This window comes from Pan paniscus, chromosome 21, assembly GCF_029289425.2.
Source record: "Pan paniscus chromosome 21, NHGRI_mPanPan1-v2.0_pri, whole genome shotgun sequence".
Lineage (NCBI taxonomy): Eukaryota > Metazoa > Chordata > Mammalia > Primates > Hominidae > Pan > Pan paniscus.
This window is the reverse complement of record NC_073270.2, coordinates 5828745-5850580: the sequence shown is the minus strand read 5'-3', so window position 1 is coordinate 5850580 and position 21836 is coordinate 5828745. Positions and strand designations below refer to the sequence as shown.

Sequence of the window (21836 nt, the reverse complement as noted above, 5' to 3'; positions counted from 1 at the left end):
ACAGTCGGGCTTCATGGGCTGCATGTGGCATGTTTGGCTAACGTGGGCAGGAATGGGAAGCTGCTGGAAGAAAAGTAGGAAGTTTGCAGAACAGAAATAAGAACTGGTCAACAGGGGAAAGGAGGGAAGTGAGTCGTGAGTGCTGGGACTATCCTACCAGGGCTACAGGTGTGGCGGGGGGTTGGGGGGACTCCCAAAGGAAAGTGGGATGGGGTTCTTTCTGGAAGATTCCCATGGCTACCGTATGCCCTTAACCCTGCCCTGACTGGAACAGATGAATTCTTTGTTTTCGAAAACAATGCCAGCTCACAGAAAAAGACAGAAAACACTCCATGCGTATGTAACTTATGAAGCTTATGTAACTTTAATCCCCAGACATGAAAGAACTTTTTTAAAGAAATAGACTAATTAACCTAGAAATGTAGATGCAAAATTCTACATAAAATATTAGCAAATCAAATCCCGGAAGAAAAATACAGTGTGACTAACTAGGGTTTGTTTCAAGCATGCAAGAATAGTTCAGCACATCACAAATCATGGTAACAGATTAGAGGAGAAAGGCCTTATGGTTTTAGCAATTTATGCCAGAAAAGCATTTTGGGGAAGAAACCCAAATATTTCTAATAAGAATTACATAAGTAAAATATCACCAGTGCTGATATTGACTGTTTCCTTTGTGAGGCATGGATTCATCCAAGTAATAAGTAATAATGACAGTGAGTAGTAAGACAATAAAATGTAATGAAAAGGAGAAATGCAGCTGGGCGCGGTGGCTCACGCCTGTAATCCCAGCACTTTGGAGAGGGAGAGGCAGGCGGATCGCTTGAGCCCAGGTGTTTGACACCAGCTTGGCCAACACGGTGAAAACCCATCGCTACAAAAAATACAAAAATAAGCTGGGCGTGGTGGTGCGCCCCTGTAATCCCAGCTATTTGGGAGGTTGAAGCAGGAGAATTGCTTGAGCCTGGGAGGTGGAGGTCACAGTGAGCCAAGATGGCACCATTGCACTCCGTCCAGGGCAATGGGAGTGAAACTGTCTTAACAACAAAGGAGAAATACTGAAAAAGAAGGAAAAAAATATGGCTTGGTCGAAAAACCAAGGAGATTCTTTATGTGGGCTATTTTTTAACGACAATAAGAGAGAAGAATTAGGATGAAATCAAGAATAAATGAGGAAGGGTTTACTGTTTCTCCTCTGACCCTTTTCCTGCCCACAGCACTACCTGACATGCTTCAGCGGCACGATCGCAGTGCCCTTCCTGTTGGCCGATGCCATGTGTGTGGGGTACGACCAGTGGGCCACCAGCCAGCTCATTGGGACCATTTTCTTCTGTGTGGGAATCACTACTTTGCTACAGACAACGTTTGGATGCAGGTGAGATTGGGGTACTAATGGGGGATGCCAAAGCCCCCAGAAGGCGTTGAGCTGCGCCGTTTGCCTAGGGCTGTTTGCAAGGACAGAATGGAGGCAGGGGAATGTCCTAGTGGCCGTTGGTCCCCACCCCTCAGTGTTCCTCCCAGTCATTTCCTCTCTTGGTGAATGGCACCACCGCCACCTTCCCCTACCCAGTTGTCCAAGCTGGAAACTCAGCCTCACTCTCCTTCCCCTGCCCTCTTGGCAAGTCATGCTCGCTCCCCAGCACCCCTCTGTGCCCCTATTCCTTACGTTCAGACCAGAGTGTCCCACCAGGCTCCCCGTTGGCTTCCCTGCCTCCAGGGCACCGCTCTTGGACTCACTTTGTGCCCCACACCCAGTGCCATCTTTCTACTTCCACACCCTCCTCAGGGTGAGCCACACTGCAGCTCTCCTCCCTTTTTACACACCAGGCTGCACCCAGCATTTAGGCTTGCCCTTGCTCTCTGCCCCACCTCCATTTCCAGCCATGCCTCTGAGCCCTGTCTCCTGCCTTCCCTGGCCTCACTCCCGAGGGCCCGCTGTCTACCTTCTTGTGTGTCTTCCCCCAACCCGCCTGGCACACACCAGCTCATCCTCCAGGCCCAGCTTGTCCTGCCCTCCCGACTCTGTGGAGCCCTTCATTGTCCTCTGAATTCCCACCTTGTTTTCATCCTTCCAGTGTGGCCCTTATTCCAGTTTCTCCTTTTTGTTTCTATGTCTTTTTCCCACGGTGCTTCCTCCTTGATGCCAGGGCTTTGGCTTGTTCACTTTTGCATTTCCAGCCACCAGCTTAAATGGATGTGGAGCTGGCACAGGAAGGAAGAGAAACATCCTTATCTACCTTCCTACCTCCTCCTGCAAGCTTGCCTTTTCCTCTCCTTTCCTGCTCTTCTCCCCTCTTCTCAGTGCAGCCTCTTGCTTTACCCCAGGGCACTGCTCAGGAAGTGGAGCCTGCCCTGGCAGGACTGTCCTAAGTTCACGGCCAGCTGTCTCTTGCTCTGTCAGAGACAGGCTGAGTAAGGCCTGGCCCTCCCTGCAGTGGGAGGTGGGTGTGAGCTGAAGTCAGGGACTGCATTCTGATGAGTCAGAATCCTTCGGGACCTCAGGGTTGCCCTAACGCGGCACAGGGACAGGGGAGCCTTGGAGGGCGGTGGGCCACGTGCAGGTGTTCTGGTTGCCAGGGTAGGCCACACCCTGGGAGGGCAGGCCGCAGGTCTGCTGATGGAAAGAAGCTATGTGAACTAAAGGCTTTGGGGCTGGCAAGCTCTTCTGGTTCCCAGATCCCAGCCCTTGCTAGTCTGCCCACAACCACCAAGCTGGGCTGAAGGGAGGAGGGGCTCCTCAACCCCCCGGGGGCAGGGCAGGGACATCACTGACCGACTAGGGGAAGGAGATGTGGTCTGGGCCTTCCAAGAAGGGCTCAACCTGACTAGCACCCTCTTTCATTCTTTGGGTACAGTGTTCAGGGCTCTGTGCTTCAAGTCCAGAGTGCACGGCGGAGCTTTTTTTGGCTCACTCGGGATCCTTACCTTGCCCATGGAGCACTGGTTCTCTGGGGAGACGTTCTTTTTCTAAACAGCTGACTTATCCGTGGATTTGTAGGCATAATCCCTCTGTGAATTTGGTCAGTGTCTCTAGCTGAGCATTATTGGTTGACCTGAATAGGGAATGAAAGCTGTGTTTATTGCAGTGAAGTGTGTACCGTGTGCAGCTCTGCCCCAGCTCATGCCAAGGAGGCCAGGCCTGGCCAGCAGCTGAGCCTGATGGGCATAGTTGCTAATGGGACACAGAAGGGAGGGCCTGGGGGAACTTGGGGTAAATACTTTTGGTCACAGAGGGCATCATCTTGCCCACTGTTGGGGCACAAGACCTAAACAGAACTACCCGGGTCAGCGTGGTTCACCTCCCTGCTGGCCTGGGAAGCAGTTTGAGCAGAGTAAGAACAGGAGAGGGATTTGACACCCTACTGGGATGGCTCAGGGACCCAAAATGCAGAGCTGTGGCCTGGAGGAGGGTGCGTGTCTGTGCGCCCCATGCCCACAAGGCTGGGTGAAAGCAGCCTTTCTTGCTGTGTTTGTGAGGAGTCAGAGTGAGTCCCCCATGACCTTCGGCTGTGCAAGGAATGGCAGCCCCACCCCTGCTTCCATCCTCCCCACAGTGTGGCCATTTGCTTAGTCATAAATCAGGTGGTGCTGACTCTAATCACGTCAGCAACTGTGCGCTGCTGGGCAGGTGCAGGTGCGCTGGGGACTTTGGTGGGCTTGTGATAGGGGTTTTCTATGGTTGTCGGGGTGTGGGTGGTGCCCGTTCTCTTAACCTGGGCAAAGAGAAAGAGTACTGGCTCAGCCCTGCAGATATTCAGTGACTGGTCTATGTAGCAGGTGCGGGGCCTGGCCATTGTGGGGAGCAATGGTGACATCGAAGCACATGGCTCGCAGCACGAAGGGCAGCGCCATCAGGGAGACACAGTGCATCCTCCAGGGGACTTGGTGGGAGCCCTGGAGGAGGTGGTGTTTGAGACAGGCCCTGCAGGCTCCAAGGGCTCTGCCCAGGAGGGCTGAGGGAGCAGCTTCCATCCCAGCAGGGGCAGGAGCAAAGGCAGGAAGTCACAGCCTGGCATGATCCCCCTGCCCAAGCACACAGAGGCCAGAGCTTGGGACTTATCAACAGGCACAGGGAGCATTCAATGGCTTTGTTAGCAGGGGACGCGCCCCCTGGGGCTGCGCCTGGAAGGACGTTACTTGGTTACTTAGTATAGGGGGTGAGGATCATCCCAGGGGATCAGTGACATCCATGAGAAAGGTGATGGGGGCCTAGGCAAGCCTCAGGGGTGTGGGATAGGAAGGTGACTGTGCTGGGACTGAACTCATTCCCCAGTCTCACTCTTTCTCGTCCTGGGGGTCCCTTCCTGCTTTGAATCCTTAGCTGGAAAGAGAAGCAGCACGGAATGGAATGTGCTTCATGTGTCCTGATTAAAGAATCTTTCCAGCGGAGCGGCTTAGAGAGAGCCTTTGGGATGGGGGAGGGGAGCGCCCCTGCCTGCACCTTGTGGGCAGTCTGGGCCTCCCAGGCTGAGGGGGGCTCTTGCTGTGAATCTGAGCCCGCAGTGCTGTGTGTTGCCTGCACCCCTTGCTTCCTCTCCGACCAGCAGGTGGGCAGTGAGCAGGGGCTCCGGTGGGGGCTCCTGCTCCGCACGGCCTCAGACCCTGTCTGCAGACCTTCTTACGTGTGGGTCCTTAGCACACTTGGGGGCCTGCTGTGCAGGGGGCTGCGTGTCTGAGGCAGCGAAGGGGCACTGAGGCAATGAGAGAGGCCTCTGGTTCCCCCCTCGACTGGCCAGTCACCATGGGGGGCACGTTGGCTGCCCCCCATGTTCGTGTGTCTCCTCTTCTCTCATCCCCCCCACGTCTCTCCACCCTCCATCCCTTCCTGTTGGGATGCAGACTCCTCCACCCTTCCTGTTCCCATCTTTGCGCTAGGCCAGACGAGGCCAGGCTACCTTGTCAGCCGCACCACCTCTCACAGCCTTGCCTCAGGTTTCCTGTGGGGTTAGTGAGGGAAGAGCAGAAATCCCTAAATGGCCAACTCCTCCGTGAGCATATGCGCTGTTCCCATCCAGCAGAGCAAGGTTGGCAGCCAGACCTCGGTAGGGTGAGGCCCCCTCTGGTACTTGGACACCCAGATCTCACTCAGGACAGCATCTGTTCTAGGGGTGCTCACCAAGATCAATACTGCCAGAGCTGGACGCATGGCCATTGCAAGTGAAAGTCAGATTTTGGGATACTTTTATGGAATTCTAACCCCTTGGGTATCAAACCTACATTTCTGAGGATAGAGATATGTTTACAGCATGTGGCATTATGACCTTGGACAAGTGACCCCTCCAGCCCCGTTTCCTTTGTGAAAATGAAAGAAGGCTTCTCCCTCAGGTGTCCTGGGAATGATATATTTTGCCTTATTTTAATGAATCTATTGTGTTTTTGTAGATTATTATGTTTCCTAAAATACTTTTTGGGAGTTTTTGCATATGAAAATGTGAACTCATATTTTAGACTTTTAGTTCTGCTAGTTGCTTAGCTAGATCCATCATAGGCTGTGAATTATCATTTCTTTTAGACTTCTGTGTTTATTTTCTGCTCAAAAAAGGATGGAATAAATAGCTAGAGCAGTTGGGGTAGAGAGACTGCGAGCAGGGAGCAAGGTGGAGAGGAAAAGCAGATGCAGCCGGGCGTGTGGGCCTGACTCCCAGCAGCACTGCCGGAAGGATGGCAGATGGCCTCTGTGGGCTTTTTTGGGTTGTGTTTTTGGTTTTGGAGAAGCTCACCACTCATTTCCTTAGGCTTAGGGCAGCAGAAGGAAAAGTTTTTCGTGTCCAGCTTTCGTGATTTCTAAGACACAGTGTCAGACTTCTCCAGCTCCGAAGTGGTTCCCCTGTTGTGTTTCGGTTCTGTATCCTGCATTGTGCATTTGACTGCCTCTTGCTGAGTACCCAGTATTTCTGTCACGCTGGATGTTGTGGGTGAAGGGAGCCTGAGGACAAACCATGGCCTGTGCCCTTGAGGGGTGGGCCCTCTATTGTGCAGAAGTGTCTAGATTACAGGAAGGAACAAGGTGCTGTGGTCAAGTCGTCCCCCTCATTTCACATGGGCTCTTGATCTGAGTGGAATGCTATCCTGGAAACCTGTTTCATTCTATAAAAATGATCAGAGTTGATGGGAAACCCATGAAGGTGAAACAGATGTGTGTCTTTGCAGAAGACACAGTGAAACAGATGTGTGTCTTTGCAGAAGACACAGTGAAACAGATGTGTGTCTTTGCAGAAGACACAGTGAAACAGATGTGTGTCTTTGCAGACGAAAGGGAGGGCCTGGGGGAACTTGGGGTAAATACTTTTGGTCACAGAGGGCATCACCTTGCCCACTGTTGTGTCACAAGACCTAAATAGAACTACCCAGGTCAGCAGGCAGCATGGTTCCCCTCCCTGCTGGCTTGGGAAGCAGTTTGAGCAGAGTAAGAACAGGAGGCCGATTGTAGATGCCACAGCATGGGGGTACATTTCCCAAGGCTGACTGGCTGAGACCACGTGAAGCATGTCTGAGTTGTGCAGGCTGCAGACCCTTCTTCCTTCACTGCACGTCTCTCCCCTGGCATGAAAGTTTTCCTTTTCTTCCAGGGGCCGTTGTCTTTTTGCATTGGAGGTTGTGGGCCTTAGCCCCAGTTGTCGAGGACTTTAGGAGGCTTTGGTGCTTTCCAAGCCTTTGCTTAGGGAAAGGCAGCTTCCTCACGGCCCTTCCTCATGGCATTCCCTCTCCCTCTCCCTCTTCCTCCCTACCTTTTCCTCCTCCCTCCTCTCCTTTGACCTTGATCCCCCGAGCTTTGTGTCAAGGAGGTCTTCATTACCGAGTTTTCCCCTGAGCGAGGTTTCAACAGTTCTCATTCTGGTTGGTCTGTGATGTCAATTCCAGCTAACCCTTGTTCCAGGAATTAGTAGAAAGCCTTTAAAATCCAGAGAAATCAGGTCGGGGTTTTGAGAGTCCCCTAGCCAGCCTGCAGCCGTCATTCTTTTGTGGCACCTCTGAGCTTCTCAGCGTTCCCACCCCTGACCCTTGGTGTCTCTAGGGCCCTCCAAGACCCTGCCCCGCCGCCACCACACTGACTTTCCCGCAGGCTGGTGGGAGGAGAGTCTTACGGCGTCTGTGGGGCCACCCTCAGCCTTTCACTCCAGGCCCCTCTTAGAAGCATCACTCTGACCTCTGCAGCAAAATGAAAGGTAGGATGCCCCCTCTGAGAGGAGCCCCTCCTGGCCGTTCTCAGGCCTGCTGTAGGCACACAGCACGTTCATGTGCTAAGAAAAGGTAGGGTTTGGCCAAGAGAGTCATTGTAGCTGGTTTAGGAACCTGGCCTCTAACCAGAATGTCTGCCCTAAGGAGAGAGAGTTCGTCTGTCTTCTATCCTGTCAGGTTCCTGGGGCCCGTAATGGAACCTTGTCCATGATATGTGCTCACTGAGTACAAGGGGTGGCTCCAGGAGACTTGAAGGTCTTCAATCTGGGGACTTCGAACTCATGATTGTTTATAAAACTTAGAAGCATGGAGGGATGCGGTGATCAGATTGGGGCAAGGGAGAGACCCCACTTCTCTTTCTGTATATGTATGTTGGGGTACAAGTGTAATTTTTTTGATTTTTGAGCCACTTGAAAGTGAAGTTGCAGGCTGGGCAAGGCGGTTCAGGGCTGTAATCCCAGCACTTTGGGAGGCTGAGGCGGGAGGATTGCTTAAGCCCAGGAGTTTGAGACCAGCCTGGACAACATAGTGAGACCTTGTCTCTACAAATAATAAAAATAATTAGCTGGGTGTGGTGGCGTGCACCTGTGGTCCCAGCTACTCGAGAGGCTGAGGTGGGAGGGTCGCTTGAGCCCAGGAGATGAGGCTTCACTGAGCCATGATCACGCCACTGCATTCCAGCCTGGGAAACAGAGCGAGATCCTGTCTAAAAAAAAAAAAATGTAAAGTTGCAGATAGCATGATGGCTCACCCCTACACACTCTCCTAGCAATGACGGTGTCTCTTGTGTGTCACAGGAGACCATTTGTCACACCTAAGAACATTAACAATCATTCTGTTTCATCATCTCCTATGCAGTTCGTATTTAACTTCCTAGTTGTTCCTAAAATACCTTTCCCCATTATTCCCTCTCTAAACCAGTCTCCTTCGTCTTTCCCCATTACTCCCTCTCTAAACCAGTCTCCTTCGTCTTTCCCCATTATTCCCTCTCTAAACCAGTCTCCTTCGTCTTTCCCCATTATTCCCTCTCTAAACCACTCTCCTTCGCCTTTCCCCATTATTCCCTCTCTAAACCAGTCTCCTTCGTCTTTCCCCATTATTCCCTCTCTAAACCACTCTCCTTCGCCTTTCCCCATTATTCCCTCTCTAAACCAGTCTCCTTCGCCTTTCCCCATTATTCCCTCTCTAAACCACTCTCCTTCGCCTTTCCCCATTATTCCCTCTCTAAACCAGTCTCCTTCGTGTGGTGCATTTGTTTGTTGTGTCTCTTTGCTGTCTCCACCTTTTTCCTCCCCACGTCATCATCTTTTTAAAAAGATTCCAGACCTGGTGTCTCGTGTCTGATTTTGTCTTGATTGTGTCCCTGTCATATTGTTTGATTTGTCCCACAATCCCTCTGATTTGTTGTCAACCAGAAGATGGGGCTGGAGGCATGGTTGATTTAGGGTAAACATTGTTGCCAAAATTACTGTGTAGGTGATGTCAAATCCTTTGTATTCTGTCATGTCAAGCAGGCACATAATGGCAGATTACAGGGTTTTGTGCCCAAATAAAAAAATGTGTTACCATCCACTTAACTAAAAAGGAATTTAAAATCATACATTAATATGGGAGACCAGGCTGGGCACGGTGGCTCATGCCTGTAATCCCAGCACTTTGGGAGGCTGAGGCGGGCGGATCACCTGAGGTCAGGAGTTGGAGATCAGCTTGGCCAACATGGTGAAACCTCATCTCTACTAAAAGTACAGAAATTAGCTGGGCATGGTGGTGGGTGCCTATATCCCAGGTACTCGGGAGGCTGAGGCAAGGACAATCCCTTGAACCCGAGAGGCAGAGGTTGCAGTGAGCCGAGATAAGGTAGACCAGTGAGAACGTGGAGGTGATGACCTTGGCTGAGGGTCTCTGCCTTGTCCCCACTGCCAGCTGCACTGAGTCCTTGGATGCAGAGGCGGCTGGGCTCCCTTTCCATCATTCAATAGTCACGTGACTTTGGACAAGCTCTCTCCAACCCCTGTTTCCTCAGTGGTAAACTAACCATAAGATTGTTAGTGAGCAGGACACCATGGCTCATGCCTGCATTCCCAGCACTTTGGGAGGCCAAAGTGGGAGGATCACTTGAGCCCCGAAGTTCAAGACCAGCCTGGGCAACATAAGGAGACCTTGTCTCTACAAAAACATTAAAAAAAATTAGCCAGGTGTGGTGGTGCACACCTGTGGTCCCAGCTACTCGGGAGGCTGAGGTGGGAGAATTGCTTAAGCCCAGGAGGTCGAGGCTACAGTGAGCCGTGATTTGCGTCACTCCACTCCAGCCTGAGTGACAGAGCGATACCCTGTCTCAAAAGAAAGATGGTTAGCGAGCATCAGGTGAGCTGATGCCTGGTACCTGTCCACACTCAGTGGCTGACTCTGTTTATCTTAGTTTTCCCCACTGGGAGGGAAGGAGGCAGGTAGTGCAGCGGGTGCACAGCGAGCAAGGGCTGGACAGCCTTGTGTAGCAACGCGGACCTGATGAGTGCAGCAGGGCTTGGGGTTGGCCACACTGCCAGTGTCCCCAGCCAGGGTGGGCCCCACTGACCCTGGAATCTATGGCAGAGGCCATCAGAAAGCTGTAAGGGCATTTGATCCAGCCCCTCCTGAGGCCGGAGACCCTCTTGCCTCAGCCAAGCTTGTTCTCTAAGGCAGGTCTACTCGCTTTTGTTCCTGCAACTCTAGCTTTTCTGGGTGGTCTCCCTTCAGTTACTCCACCCTTCCTCTGTTAGCTGGTATTTGTGATGTTTCAAGGGCCTAGGAGTCTGATTGAGTCCTCTTGTTACATGAAAGTTTAATGAATTTGGTTTTCTACAACCTTTCTTCTTCAACTGTCAGGTCCTTCTTGCCCCAAACATTTCCCCGGGCTCTGAATTGCTCGTCCTCCTCCTCATGGCCTTCTGCTTCCCCCACCTCCCCTCCCCTAACCCCCATTCTTCCTTTTTAGGCAGGTGACTGCCCTGGCAAAAGCAGCTCTACACAGGAGTGAACAGTACCTATCACCAAAGAAGGATGGAAGCTCTTTTCCTGTTTTAAGTTTGGGGAGTTTTTTCAATATTTGGCATGACTCTGGTGTTTTAAGGAATGTGTTGTCATCTCCCTGCCTCTGCTACCCCCACCCTCCTAAGTCCCCACTCCCTGAAAACACTTGTTAGATCGATAGACATAGGTTTTTAAAATGTCAGCTCTGTTGAGGGGCAATAGCTATGCAGCAGAATTCACCCTTAAGCTGTATAGTTAGATGAGCTTATACCCATGTGTACAATCACATCACCATCACCACGAATAGATAGAACAGTGCAGGCTGCTTTCCAACAGTTCAGCAGGTCGATGGATGGATGGATGGATGGATGGATAGATACAGTAAATGATAGAACATGTCATCAATTAAGAAAAAGTTTTCTTTGACACATTATGTCTTTCTTTTTTTTTTTGAGATGGAGTCTCGCTCTGTTGCCCAGACTGGAGTGCAGTGGTGTGATCTAGGCTCACTGCAACCTCCACCTTTCGGGTTCAAGAGATTCCTCTGCCTCAGCCTCCCAAGTAGCTGGGATATAGGTACCTGCCACCATGCCTGGCTAGTTGTTGTGTTTTTAGTAGAGATGGGGTTTCTCCATGTTGGCCAGGCTGGTCTCGAACTCATGACCTCAGGTTATCCTCCTGCCTTGGCCTCCCGAAGTACTGGGATTACAGGCATGAGCCACCACGCCTGGCCTTGCTTTTCTTTAAAAGTACTTGGTACACACACTCCTAGTGGTAGATTCAATAAAGAACCTATGGCTCCTCAAAGCCAAACCTGTTACATCTCTTAAGGATTATTTTTCAAAAATTTTTCCTGCAGTTTAGACTCTTGAGTGTTCATTTGACAATGCAGGGTTTTGTACCAACTTTGGTTGTTGTCTTGGTAGATTAAGGAAGCCAGGCACAGAGTATATATGCTCTGTGTTGATGAATTTTGTTTTTGTTTTATTCATTTTCATTAACAGTTTAGTTCTGGGCAGATACATTTTGTATCTTCATGGTGTTTCCTATAGGAACCATTGGCTTTTAAAGTTTCTCTGATGGCACCAGAGGAGGACTGCAAGCCGCCCGGCATCTGGAGGCTTATCTGGTTGAATCATGAAAACGCATGCACATTTCACCCCCAACTCTGAGTGCTTTTAATCTAATCACCACTCTCTTCCAAATGTGCCGTCAAAACCAACTTGCCAGAAAGACTTCACCTCTTATTTTTAGTTTAATAGAAGTCCTTTCTGAGAATATAAATAGCTCCTTCGTTTCATTAAGTATTCATTGGTGCTGAGGATACATGGTGGGTCAAGATGGTGGGTGAAGCCAGTCCACTTCCTAGTATCGGGGGATGCCCGCCTCAGGGTTGAGATGGGGAGGACAGCTTGTGGGGAGTGCACCAGCACAGACAGCAGCAGCCCGAGGAAGGGAGCAGACAGAGGCTGGACACAGGCGGAGATCTGATTCAGGCTGGCTCGTCATGTGAGCGGATGCCAAAGGGAATTAGAAAGCAAAGATGACACACAGAGCCATGCCACAGCCTATTGGGATGTCCTCTGTGGCTTGGTTCCTTCAAGACTGAGAATAGCTTCAGGGTTAAGGTCACCTCTCCCAGTCCTCCTACGGTGGTCCTTTCAGAGCAGGTCCTTCACTCATTTCCCTCTTGCTGCGGGAAGAACGCGGGGCATTTGTCATCTGGTCCCCACTGACCTTCATCATATGAGCTTCCTGTGCTTTCGCCCAAGTGGAGAATCTGCAGTCCTCTGAGGGTTCCTGGGTCCGTCCTGTGGCTCTTGTTTTGCACCTCCCCTCTCTCTGCCCGGAATACCCATAACCCCCACACACGTGGCGAAGCACTTCTCGTTCTTTAAGACTCGCTCAAGCGACTGCACCTGCAGAGTCCCACAGCATTTCACACTGTCACATCATGGCCCCTTATATGTGACCATGATTAGCGTCTTCTTCACGCAGCAGAAACAGAAGGGCTCAGGAAGTGTTTTCCATCGTTGTATCTGCTTATAATTGTGCTGGTGTCAAGCAGATATCCAAGAATCATTTATCAGGTGACAAAATGATAAATCCCTTAACCTGGCACAGGGGTTGTCAGTCTCAGCCACCTCTAGAAGGCATTGTTGAAAATGCAGATTTGGTGCCACCCACCCCTGAATCTGGCTAACCAGGACGAGATGCAGAAATCTCCACGTTTAACCAGCACTCCCAGAGAATCCTGAAGCAGCTTCCTGGTAACTTGGGAGGTGACTTGCAGAAATCTTGACAAAAAGTCCTAAGTTGTAGGGGAACACATTACAGATTCAAAGGAGATCCTGGAATATTTGCTGGAGGAGGTGATATTTTCTCTGTGCCTTAAATGACAAATGAAAGGTGAACTCGTATGAAGGAGCTGGTGAGAGATACCAGGCTGGGAGTGGGGTTCGGGTTACCTGAGCACCAAGCTGGACATGGGGGGCCTCTGGCAGGGTTTTGAATAAAGTAAGGACTGTGGGAGTTTGCTTAGGTTCTCCTGCTGTCCTGAGGCTGGAGCCCGACATGGGATCTCGTCATGTCAAAGTTGCTGGTCTGCTCAGGATTTTGTTTTTTAAACTGATGTCTAGTGACCGCTATTAACTGTGAGAATTTCTAGCTGCAGAAACGCACGGCCTCTTCACATATTTAAGATATATTTTCCCTGTAGACAGGTCAGAAAAGCTTCTTTTGTAAAAGGCCAACAGTAAATAGCCTAGGCTTTGCGTGTCTCTGTTAATGCTGCTGAGCTCCACCGTGATAGCGTGAAAGCAGCCTTAGACCGTGAGTGAATAAATGGCTGTCCTTTGTTCCAGTACAACTTTACTTACAGAACAGGTAGCACCCCAGGTTTGGCCCACTGGCTGGTTTGGCCGCCCCTGGTGTAAAGAAAAGCACAGTTTAATGTATTTCCTTTCCAGTCTTTAGTACAAAATAAAAGAGCAGGCAGTCTTCTCGGCCTAGGGAGACCCACCTGGGTGCCTGAGGTTTACCTGGTCACATGAGTACGACAGGGGCCGTGCCTTGGGTGCAGAGAGAAGAGCTGAGAATTGACCGTCTTCACACTGGGCAAGCACCTAAAAAAGCCACTCTCATCACCTTCAGCCGTTTTCTTGGAAAATTGGCTTTGTTAATTGTGATCTAGGGAAGCTCTCGTTTGTTTAACGTGTTCGTATGCTCTTGTTGCAACTTTCCCTAAGAACGTTTCAGTCAAGCCAGTGACAGAGCCCACACTTAGTGCTGGTGTCTTAACAGCTTGTGTCAGGCGGTGTTGCCTGGCTAGATGTGAACACGTAATGCTGGCATGAGCAGCCCTTTCCAGATCATCTCGGGAGACTTTTTCTATGGTCATCTATTTCAGGAGAACTCAGGGTCCCAGCAGCTTGCAAATGAGCGAGTATCTTTACAGCAGCGCTCTCGGGACCTTTAGTCCTAGTTAAGCCACCAAATGCTCACCCTGAAAGGTGCCCAGGTCGGATGCCAAGGTCAGGTTCAGGCTGAGGTCTGACTGAAGAGTGGAAGCCAGATCCAGTCTTTCCTTTTGCCATTTCCAGTGGATCACCAACACAGTGTGATGTGTGATGGCCACATTCCTAAGGATAAAATCTCTAAACGCAATTCACCATTTGTATTCCACTGCCCTAGGATGCACTGGTTGAAGTCTGAAACCATGGTAAACCAGATGGCATTTGGACCATTCCATACAGCATCCGTCCCTAATTACACGCTGTCCTTTCAGTACAGTCCTGAAAATTTGTGCTTATGGAATACCTAGAAGTCAAACAGTGTTTTCCCTTTGACGTACATTCCCACTTCAGGTGTCCTTCACTTCCGCTATCCTCTGGGCCCCTCTGGCAGGTAATTATAACTGGATGTTTGTTGAAGGGCATGCCTGTGGGAGTGGCCAACAGCAATGCATCTGGTTTGTATGGTGTAGCCTGCGTCTGTGCCTTAAAGCCAGCACCCTTCCTACTCTGGATTGATGTCATTGCATGATTAAACAGCCAGGAGAGCATCTGTAACAAGGAAGTCTTGACCTCGCTGGCTCAGAATGGTGTGTGCTGGGCTCTGGACTTGCAACGAGACTGCTTGTCCTTTAGCTAGAGCCAGTTTGATTTCTCAGTCCAGTTCCTGTTTCACTGTGGGTAGGACTTGCTGCCAGACAGCTCAAAGGGAAGGATGCTGGGTCCCTGTCTCGCTGGCCAGGCCACTGACTAGGCTCTCTGGGGCATTTCAGGATTTGGATGTGTGAGAGTTCCCAGCCCTGCAAACAGGAGGAGTCAGTTTAATATTTTACCCTCAAAATTATATTAAAAATAGTGATTAAGTTCTCATGCTAACCCATAAAGCCACTTTAATGTGACTTAGCTGAAATGCTGTACATTTCCATTAAAAAATGGTAGTCTTTTTGAATAGCTAAAGTGTTCATGCAGTCAATATGAAGTATCCAAAATATAATCAAATCATGTCATTTGAGGATCTCTGCATTTAGTTTGAGGATCTGGGCAGCAAATTTAATGGAGATTCTGCAAGTTTTCTGGGCCCTTTAAAATATATTAGAATACCTGATTAAGCAGAATATTTATTTTATCTGCTGTCACGTTGTAACTTACAGCTCTGTAGATCTAGATCACTATTATGATTTATCTGTAATCGGTGATTAGGGCAGTTTTTGATTTACAAAATGAAACAACGGAGGGAAATTTATTCCTATGATAACCAATAAGAATTTTAAAGGGAGGAGGAGGGAGGTAAAAAAGCAGAAATACACTGATGTTTAAAAAGGAGTTTATAAGCTCAGCAGGAAAGAGGGAACCTCAAATGCCCGCAGTCTCCCGCCTGCAAGAGGAAAGGTGGTGATGGCAGGGGCCGGTGTTGGGGTGTTGGCACTGACCACGGGGCCCACCCTGGAGCTGCCTGGGTGGGAGGAGAGTGGCAATGGGGAGGATGAAGAAGCCACTGGCTGTGGCTGCATGGCACAGGAAACCTTTGCAAACTGGGGCTTTTTCTTCTAGGTGTGCCTGCATTTACTCATGTGCTGTATGTCTATGGAAAAGACTGTTAAGCTGTCAAATAGTGAACTACCTCGGTAGTTCCTGATGCCGTGATCATGGTTTTGGTCTCGTTTCTTTTAGGTTACCCCTGTTTCAGGCCAGTGCTTTTGCATTTTTGGCCCCTGCTCGAGCCATCCTGTCTTTAGATAAATGGAAATGTAACACCACAGGTAATTGCAGTTATTTCCACATATGTCATTGGGGTCCTTTAATGCAAGTGTAAAGGGAGGCCTGGACGTGCTGCCCTCAGCAGCGCTAAATCCTTTCAAGAATTAGGGACAAAGCACACAAACCCACAAACAGCTTAGAATGCTCCATCTGTGGATCGTGTCTGTCTCTCTCTTTCTGTCCACTTGTTCATCCCTAACCCTAGAGCAAGAAAGGATCAGAATTGACCTCATTTCTCTATGTTAATGAAATTGACAAATATGGGAACGGAATAGAAAAATATTTGTGCTATTTTTCTGCCTCTCTCTTTCAGTGGATTTTATGACCCACCAGTAATCACTCTCTTTGCTGCGTCAGCATCCCTTCTCTGAAACATCTTTGCTTTTTAAGGATCTGGCTACTGTGGTTTGCTGCAAATGACTTTCATTCCCCTTCCTTAGTGATTGCAAAGATCCTTAAGGAACCCGATAAGGTCAGGAAAAGATAGGGAATTTGAGAAAATTAGAGTCAGACCTGTACTCTCAAAAATACAATTACATTTTGACCTTCTAGGAGCAAAGTTTTCCAGCCTTCATTTCCTTCCTTGCTCCTAGGAGTTACTTTGTGACCACTGATTTGATCTGGGAACTGGAAGAGGCCCTCTGTTTTATCTAAGTTTTTCAAACCTCAGTCCAGCAACCTTGCTGTCGGGCATTTCAATGAGCTGTGTGCAAAGGTTGGTTTTTTTGTGTGAGGCTGGTGCTAGTAACGTGTATCACCACTTCAGTTAGCTTTTGACCATTTGGGGAGCTCTCAGTCGATGAATTCATTTGGTTAAATTAGCATTTGAGGATCCACCTTTCAGTGAGATAAGCTATACTGTTGGAGGTTGAATTTTAGGGATATGGGGATTGATACAGATGTCATAAAAACAGGGAGAAAATTCTTCTTAAAAGGTAAAATGAATATGTCATGTGAGACATCAGTGTCACTCCAAGAAAAACTTTGTTTTTGTTTTCAAGATGTTTCAGTTGCCAATGGAACAGCAGAGCTGTTGCACACAGAACACATCTGGTATCCCCGGATCCGAGAGGTAAAAGACAAGCGTTGTCTGCTTTTGGCTTCTTCATGTTTCTTCTCCACTTCAATGTTGGTTGACCCAAGAAATAGCAGTTACTTTTACTGAGCCCTTCTTTTCTTTTTCAATTACTGATACATTTATTTCTCTTGTTTAAGTAAATGTAGTTAAGCAATACTCTAAAATAAAGCATATGGAAATGCTCTGGGCAACCTTAAGGAATGGTTTCCTCCCTCCTGCACACCCACAGACCTGTCCACTCACACCCGCCAGCACAACTAGCTGAGGTTCATGGCTCACTGGATGGAGCTACAGAGGCTCATCATCGACAGATAGCAGAATTGTTCGCTCTGGCCTCAGTGTTTGCCTGTGTTCATTGAAAGAACTAAAGATATTTGTCTGCCAAAGTGCAATTGAACAGAAGCAGACATGAAGTACGGCTGACAGTGTATTAATATTTTCCAAAACCTGTGAGATAATTCACCATCAGTTCAGAATGAGCACAGATGTGGCCATTCTGCACACTAAAAACATCCCTTTAGAATTTCTGTCAACAACATTGTCTTGTCGATGTCCTGGGGGGCTCACTCTTTGAAGCTGAGAGTCTTTATGCTGCAGTGTTCCTCTAAGGCTGGTCTTTAAATGTTGTGTTTCTTAAAAGGGAATTATAAATTGTTGCCTGCATCGTTTAGCAGTGGAAAAGGCATGTGGGCCGTGTGTCCAGGACCCATTTCTGTAATACACCTGCATCACGAATGCAGGCCCCAGTTAGTGCCCCCTGAAGTTTCTTGTCGGGTCCTGGGGAATTTTCTAGCTATCTCTCCCAAGTTAGATGATGTAATAACTTATTGCCTTGCAGAATTATCAGTTGTGGTTGTAGGTGACATTCTGAGTGTGCAATGTACAAGCAGCTCACTCTCATGTCTGTGCCATCTCTTGTTGCAGATCCAGGGGGCCATCATCATGTCCTCACTGATAGAAGTAGTCATCGGCCTCCTCGGCCTGCCTGGGGCTCTACTGAAGTACATCGGGCCCTTGACCATTACACCCACGGTGGCCCTAATTGGCCTCTCTGGTTTCCAGGCAGCGGGGGAGAGAGCCGGGAAGCACTGGGGCATTGCCATGCTGTAAGTGGAAACATCTCCCCTCATCCCACCACTGCGGGGCAGCCTTTAGGAACATTCACACAGACTTCAGGAGATAATGTTTTTCAATAATAAGAATGGTCTGACAGTTTCAACTTTATTTGCTTCGAGCTGGGGAATAGTTGAAGGGTTTTTGACCCAGAGTTTGGGAAGTGACATATAGTTGACGTATTACAAAGACAGACTTAGCAGCGATATGAAGAGGGTGGATTGTAAGTTTTTAAGCTTTGGTAATGGGGTAAGGTAGTGGCGCCATTTGTTTTTGACTTTTGAGGTCTTGCCAAGTCTCATGTTCATGAGTTGACATACTGAGAAGCCAAATTTTTATATCATGAGACTCAAAAATATTCCAGAGTGGCAGGAATCTGGAGTATTTCCAGAGAAGTCGCGGGAAAGGTCTGTTGGCATTGATGATGTGACTCTTCTCCCCAGGCCACACTGAGCTCTGCACTCCTGACGGGTGGGTGGTTGGGGGAGGGACATGGTTTCTGCCAGGGTCCTGCTAGTCAGTGCCTGTCCTTTTGTACAGAATGTCACATCCATTAAAGATGTCCCTTGCCCTTTAAGTAAAGTTAACATTTTGTGTTAATGAAGTCACAGGGGAGTTTGATAATACTACTGATGATTAGAGTCACAGAACTCTTTGTAACACAGAGCCCACATTCTCTATGTGTCTGCAGAGCATGTTTAAGAGTTGATTATGTGTAGGTATATGGTTCCATTACTCTGGAATTTAACCAGCCAGTACAACTCCTAAAACAAAATAAGTCATCACATAAGAGAATTTTTCATTTGCTTTGTTTTGTGAAATAGTCTGCAGTTATTTAATAACAGGTGGTATTTATTGATCTTTTACTATGCATCAGTCCTTTATATAACACTTGTATATAGTATCAGATAAGGTACATGCTAGTGTTATCCCATTTAACAGCAGGGGACACTGAGCACCACGACGTAATGTGATTTGCCCAGAGTCATACAGTGAATTAAGTGGCCACCGTGGGTTTCGAAACCCAGGTGGTGGACATGGGCCCGAACCCATCATACTCAATCCTGTTCTGTGTATTAGAACATGACGTACAAATAAAAGGGAACCATAGCAGAATTGTTATCTACACTTTACAAATTAAATTAAGGTGTGTGAAAATATCAAGTTTTTTTTTTCTTTAAACAAGGTTTGAAGGAGACACATCTCACACATGAGCATGAATACCCATCATCATGCTTTCCCAAAATTGTTCTTTTTTTGCGATGGAGTCTCGCTCTGTTGCCCAGGCTGGAGTGCAGTGGTGCGATCTTGGCTCACTGCAACCTCCACCTCCTGAGTTTAAGCAATTCTCCTGCCTCAGCCTCCCAAGTAGCTGGGATTACAAGCACCCACCACCACACCCGGCTAGTTTTTGTATTTTTAGTAGAGACGGTTTCACCATGTTGGCCAGGCTGGTCTCAAACTCCTGACTTCAGGTGATCTGCCCACCTTGGCCTCCCGAAATGCTGGGATTACAGGCATGAGCCACCGTGCCCAGCCCAAAATTGTTCTTACTATTCTCATTTCACCAAAGGTTGGTCAAAACATTCGTCACACCAGCAGAGATGGGAAGATGGCATGTGAGAATAGGCTTTCAGCGAAATGTAATTAATGCCAAAATGGATAAATTGTAGGTATAGTACAGTAAAATTTGAAACCAGTAACAAAAGGATGAACAAAACCCACAAAGCACTTACAAGCTTAAAAAAAAAAGTGTTAAAAATCACTCTCAGAGAGGAAATTGAAACTTTGCAATTAATTACTGATAGTTTAGGAAATGATGGCAAGAACAGCACCAGTCACACTTAGTAGCCAGAGGTGTTCTCAAGAAAATTCACAACCTTTAAAGCAGATAGAGCACATGAAGAATTTCAGTAACTAAGAAAACAGGACAAAAAAATGAACCTAGTAAAAGCAGGGGGAACGAATTAATAAAGATACAGAAAATGTGACACAAATAGAAGTGGTAAATCTAAAAGCTGATCTCTTGAGGGGGAAACAAAACCCAATGTAGACAAACTTCTGGCGAAGCTAAGCAGGATAAGAGGAAGCCTGTGCACACAGATCTGCCACAGATCCCGTCAGAGGGAGCAAAACTGTTACCTCCCCCCAAATTAAAACAAAAAGTAAGAAAATAGTGGTTTTCAGAAAACTTAAGTAACCAAAATTGACTCCTCCTCACTCTTATCTCTAAGTATGGGAGTGCCTCCACACTTGATCCTGGCCCCCTTCTCTCCATGCACTTCCCCCAAGGAAATCGCATTTCTTTGATGGTGGATAGTTCCATGGAAACCTGTAGTTCAGACCTGTAAACTCCAAACTTACAGATCCAGCCCCTATTTTGCCCCTCCACTTACTGTTACACAAGACATCTCCATCTGTAAATGAAAAAAGCCCCAGACTTTTGATTCCTTTCCTGCCCCTGAAACCAGTTTCTTCTGCTTTCCTCCTTTCGGTAAATGGCACAACCGTGCCCCTAGTTGCTTCAGCCAGAAATGTCTATCTGTTCTTCAGTCTTCCTTTCCCCTCATCCCCCACACAGCCCATCCTGCCCTTCCTCCTCCAGAACAAATTCTGAACCCGTTCTCTTTTGCAGGCCTTCACTGCCGCCACCCTCTGCGAGCCTCGCTCGCCCTTTGGCCATTGATTCCTCACTGTCCCCAGCTTCTCCCTCATGTCTCCCAGGGGTCCTCGTCTCTCCCCTCCTTTTGAAACGTCAGTTAGACACAAGCTAGAATTCTGGAAGCTTTGGGGTTTTCTTACCGTTCCAATGTCTGGAGCCTCACGTGCTGCCCTCGGTGGGTCTGCTTGCGTCTCTTGGCCTGGATACCTGGAGCCTCTTTGCTCTGAGCACCCAGGCATGCAGAGGTGGGACATGATCTTGAATTATCTAGATGCCTTCCTCTGCTCCACCCTTACTTGTCTCTTTCTGGAACCTCTTCCTGAAGCCTCCTGGACTCTTCCTCTTTCCTCTCCTGTTTTCTATCTCTTTGTCTTTTTTCTCTATTCGTGAGAATTCTCCTTTGCTTTATCTCTTATTCCTTCTGCCAAGATTGTCATTTATGCTCTGGTGTTTTTTCAGTTTCCAAGAGCTCTTCTGTATCCTTGGGCTGTCAGCTCTGTGAGAGCAGGGCCTACGCTCTGGGTGGGTCACCTCAGCACCCCCAGCACCTGCCCCTCCCATGGCTGAGCTGGTGCTCAGTGAGCAGGTTGTGAACTAATAAAGGAAGGCTCAGGAAGCCCGGTAAACCCATGACCACAAGAGCAGCCGAGATAGTTGCTGAAGGACTCTGATTCCTAAAAGAAGCCCTGGGCCCAGATGGTTAGACAATGAGTGCATTCAGTCTTCAAGGAACAGAGACTATATGCACTGTTTAAACTGTTCCAGAGCTCTGTGAAAGGAGGGAAACTCCCCAGCCAATCTTAGTGGCAAATTCTGACTGAACTAATACAAAAGGAGAACCATGGACCATTGTTTTCTTTCCTGGGGTTGTGTTAAAAAACAAACAAATCCTGAGCTGATGGATGTATTGCGGCACATTCTAAGCAACGAGCCCTGAGTTCAAATGTCTTCAGGTAGCATGCTAAAGTTCAGCATCATTCTCTACTGTAAGACTCCTTCCAATCTTTCAAAATGCAAATGTGCAAAAGACTCTATTCACCTTCAGAAAAGGGCCTTAGTATCCAGCCCTGTCCACCCTTAATTTGTTTTTTAAATGTCACACATCTATAAGCATATCTTGACAGACTATTCCTTAGAACGTTGTTTGGGAAGATGCTGCTACAGATAACACAATGAAAGAACAAGGCATAATGTGTCATTTCAAGAATTCACAGATGATCAAATATTAGAAAATGTGTTGAAATCGATCATGGCTCCATGGTAGGTTTTATTTTATTTGTTAAATTTTGAGACAGGATCCCGCTCCATCACCCAGGCTGGAGTGCAGTGGCACAATCTCAGCTCACTGTGGCCTCTGATTCCTGAGTTCAGGCGATTCTCATTCGTCAGCCTCCCAAGAGTACCTGGGACTACAGGGTAGATTTTATTAATAAGGTCTTATTGATAAAACTATGGTAATAGTCCCCTCCCCTTAATTTTATTTTTAAAATTCAACCTACATCCTTGTTGCAAACTTAGCAATGTG

The 21836-nt window shown here is 48.2% G+C and overlaps 1 protein-coding gene and 1 long non-coding RNA gene across 12 annotated transcripts in view; one reads left to right on the top strand and one right to left on the bottom strand.

Annotated features, from left to right (window-relative positions):
* SLC23A2 (solute carrier family 23 member 2) overlaps positions 1 to 21836 on the top strand; it is a 215885-nt gene that overhangs the window by 166986 nt on the left and 27063 nt on the right. For 9 of the 10 annotated variants that reach the window (XM_055104516.2, XM_057300790.2, XM_034947319.3 and 6 more), the window contains 4 exons: positions 1218 to 1375; positions 15372 to 15460; positions 16460 to 16530; positions 17461 to 17642. In XM_055104516.2, coding sequence (XP_054960491.1) covers positions 1218 to 1375; positions 15372 to 15460; positions 16460 to 16530; positions 17461 to 17642 — 500 coding nt within the window. The remainder of the gene's footprint in view (positions 1 to 1217; positions 1376 to 15371; positions 15461 to 16459; positions 16531 to 17460; positions 17643 to 21836) is intronic. The other variant, XM_055104518.2, reaches the window with a different exon arrangement.
* Positions 1391 to 21434, bottom strand: LOC117977222 (uncharacterized). 2 transcript variants are annotated; one of them, XR_008622228.2, is made up of 3 exons: positions 20452 to 21434; positions 2926 to 3053; positions 1391 to 2202 (listed from the first exon to the last, which is right to left on the bottom strand). It is a non-coding gene; the product is annotated as an uncharacterized LOC117977222 (long non-coding RNA). The 2 variants fall into 2 exon arrangements; XR_004668236.3 differs by having other exon boundaries at positions 1391 to 2185.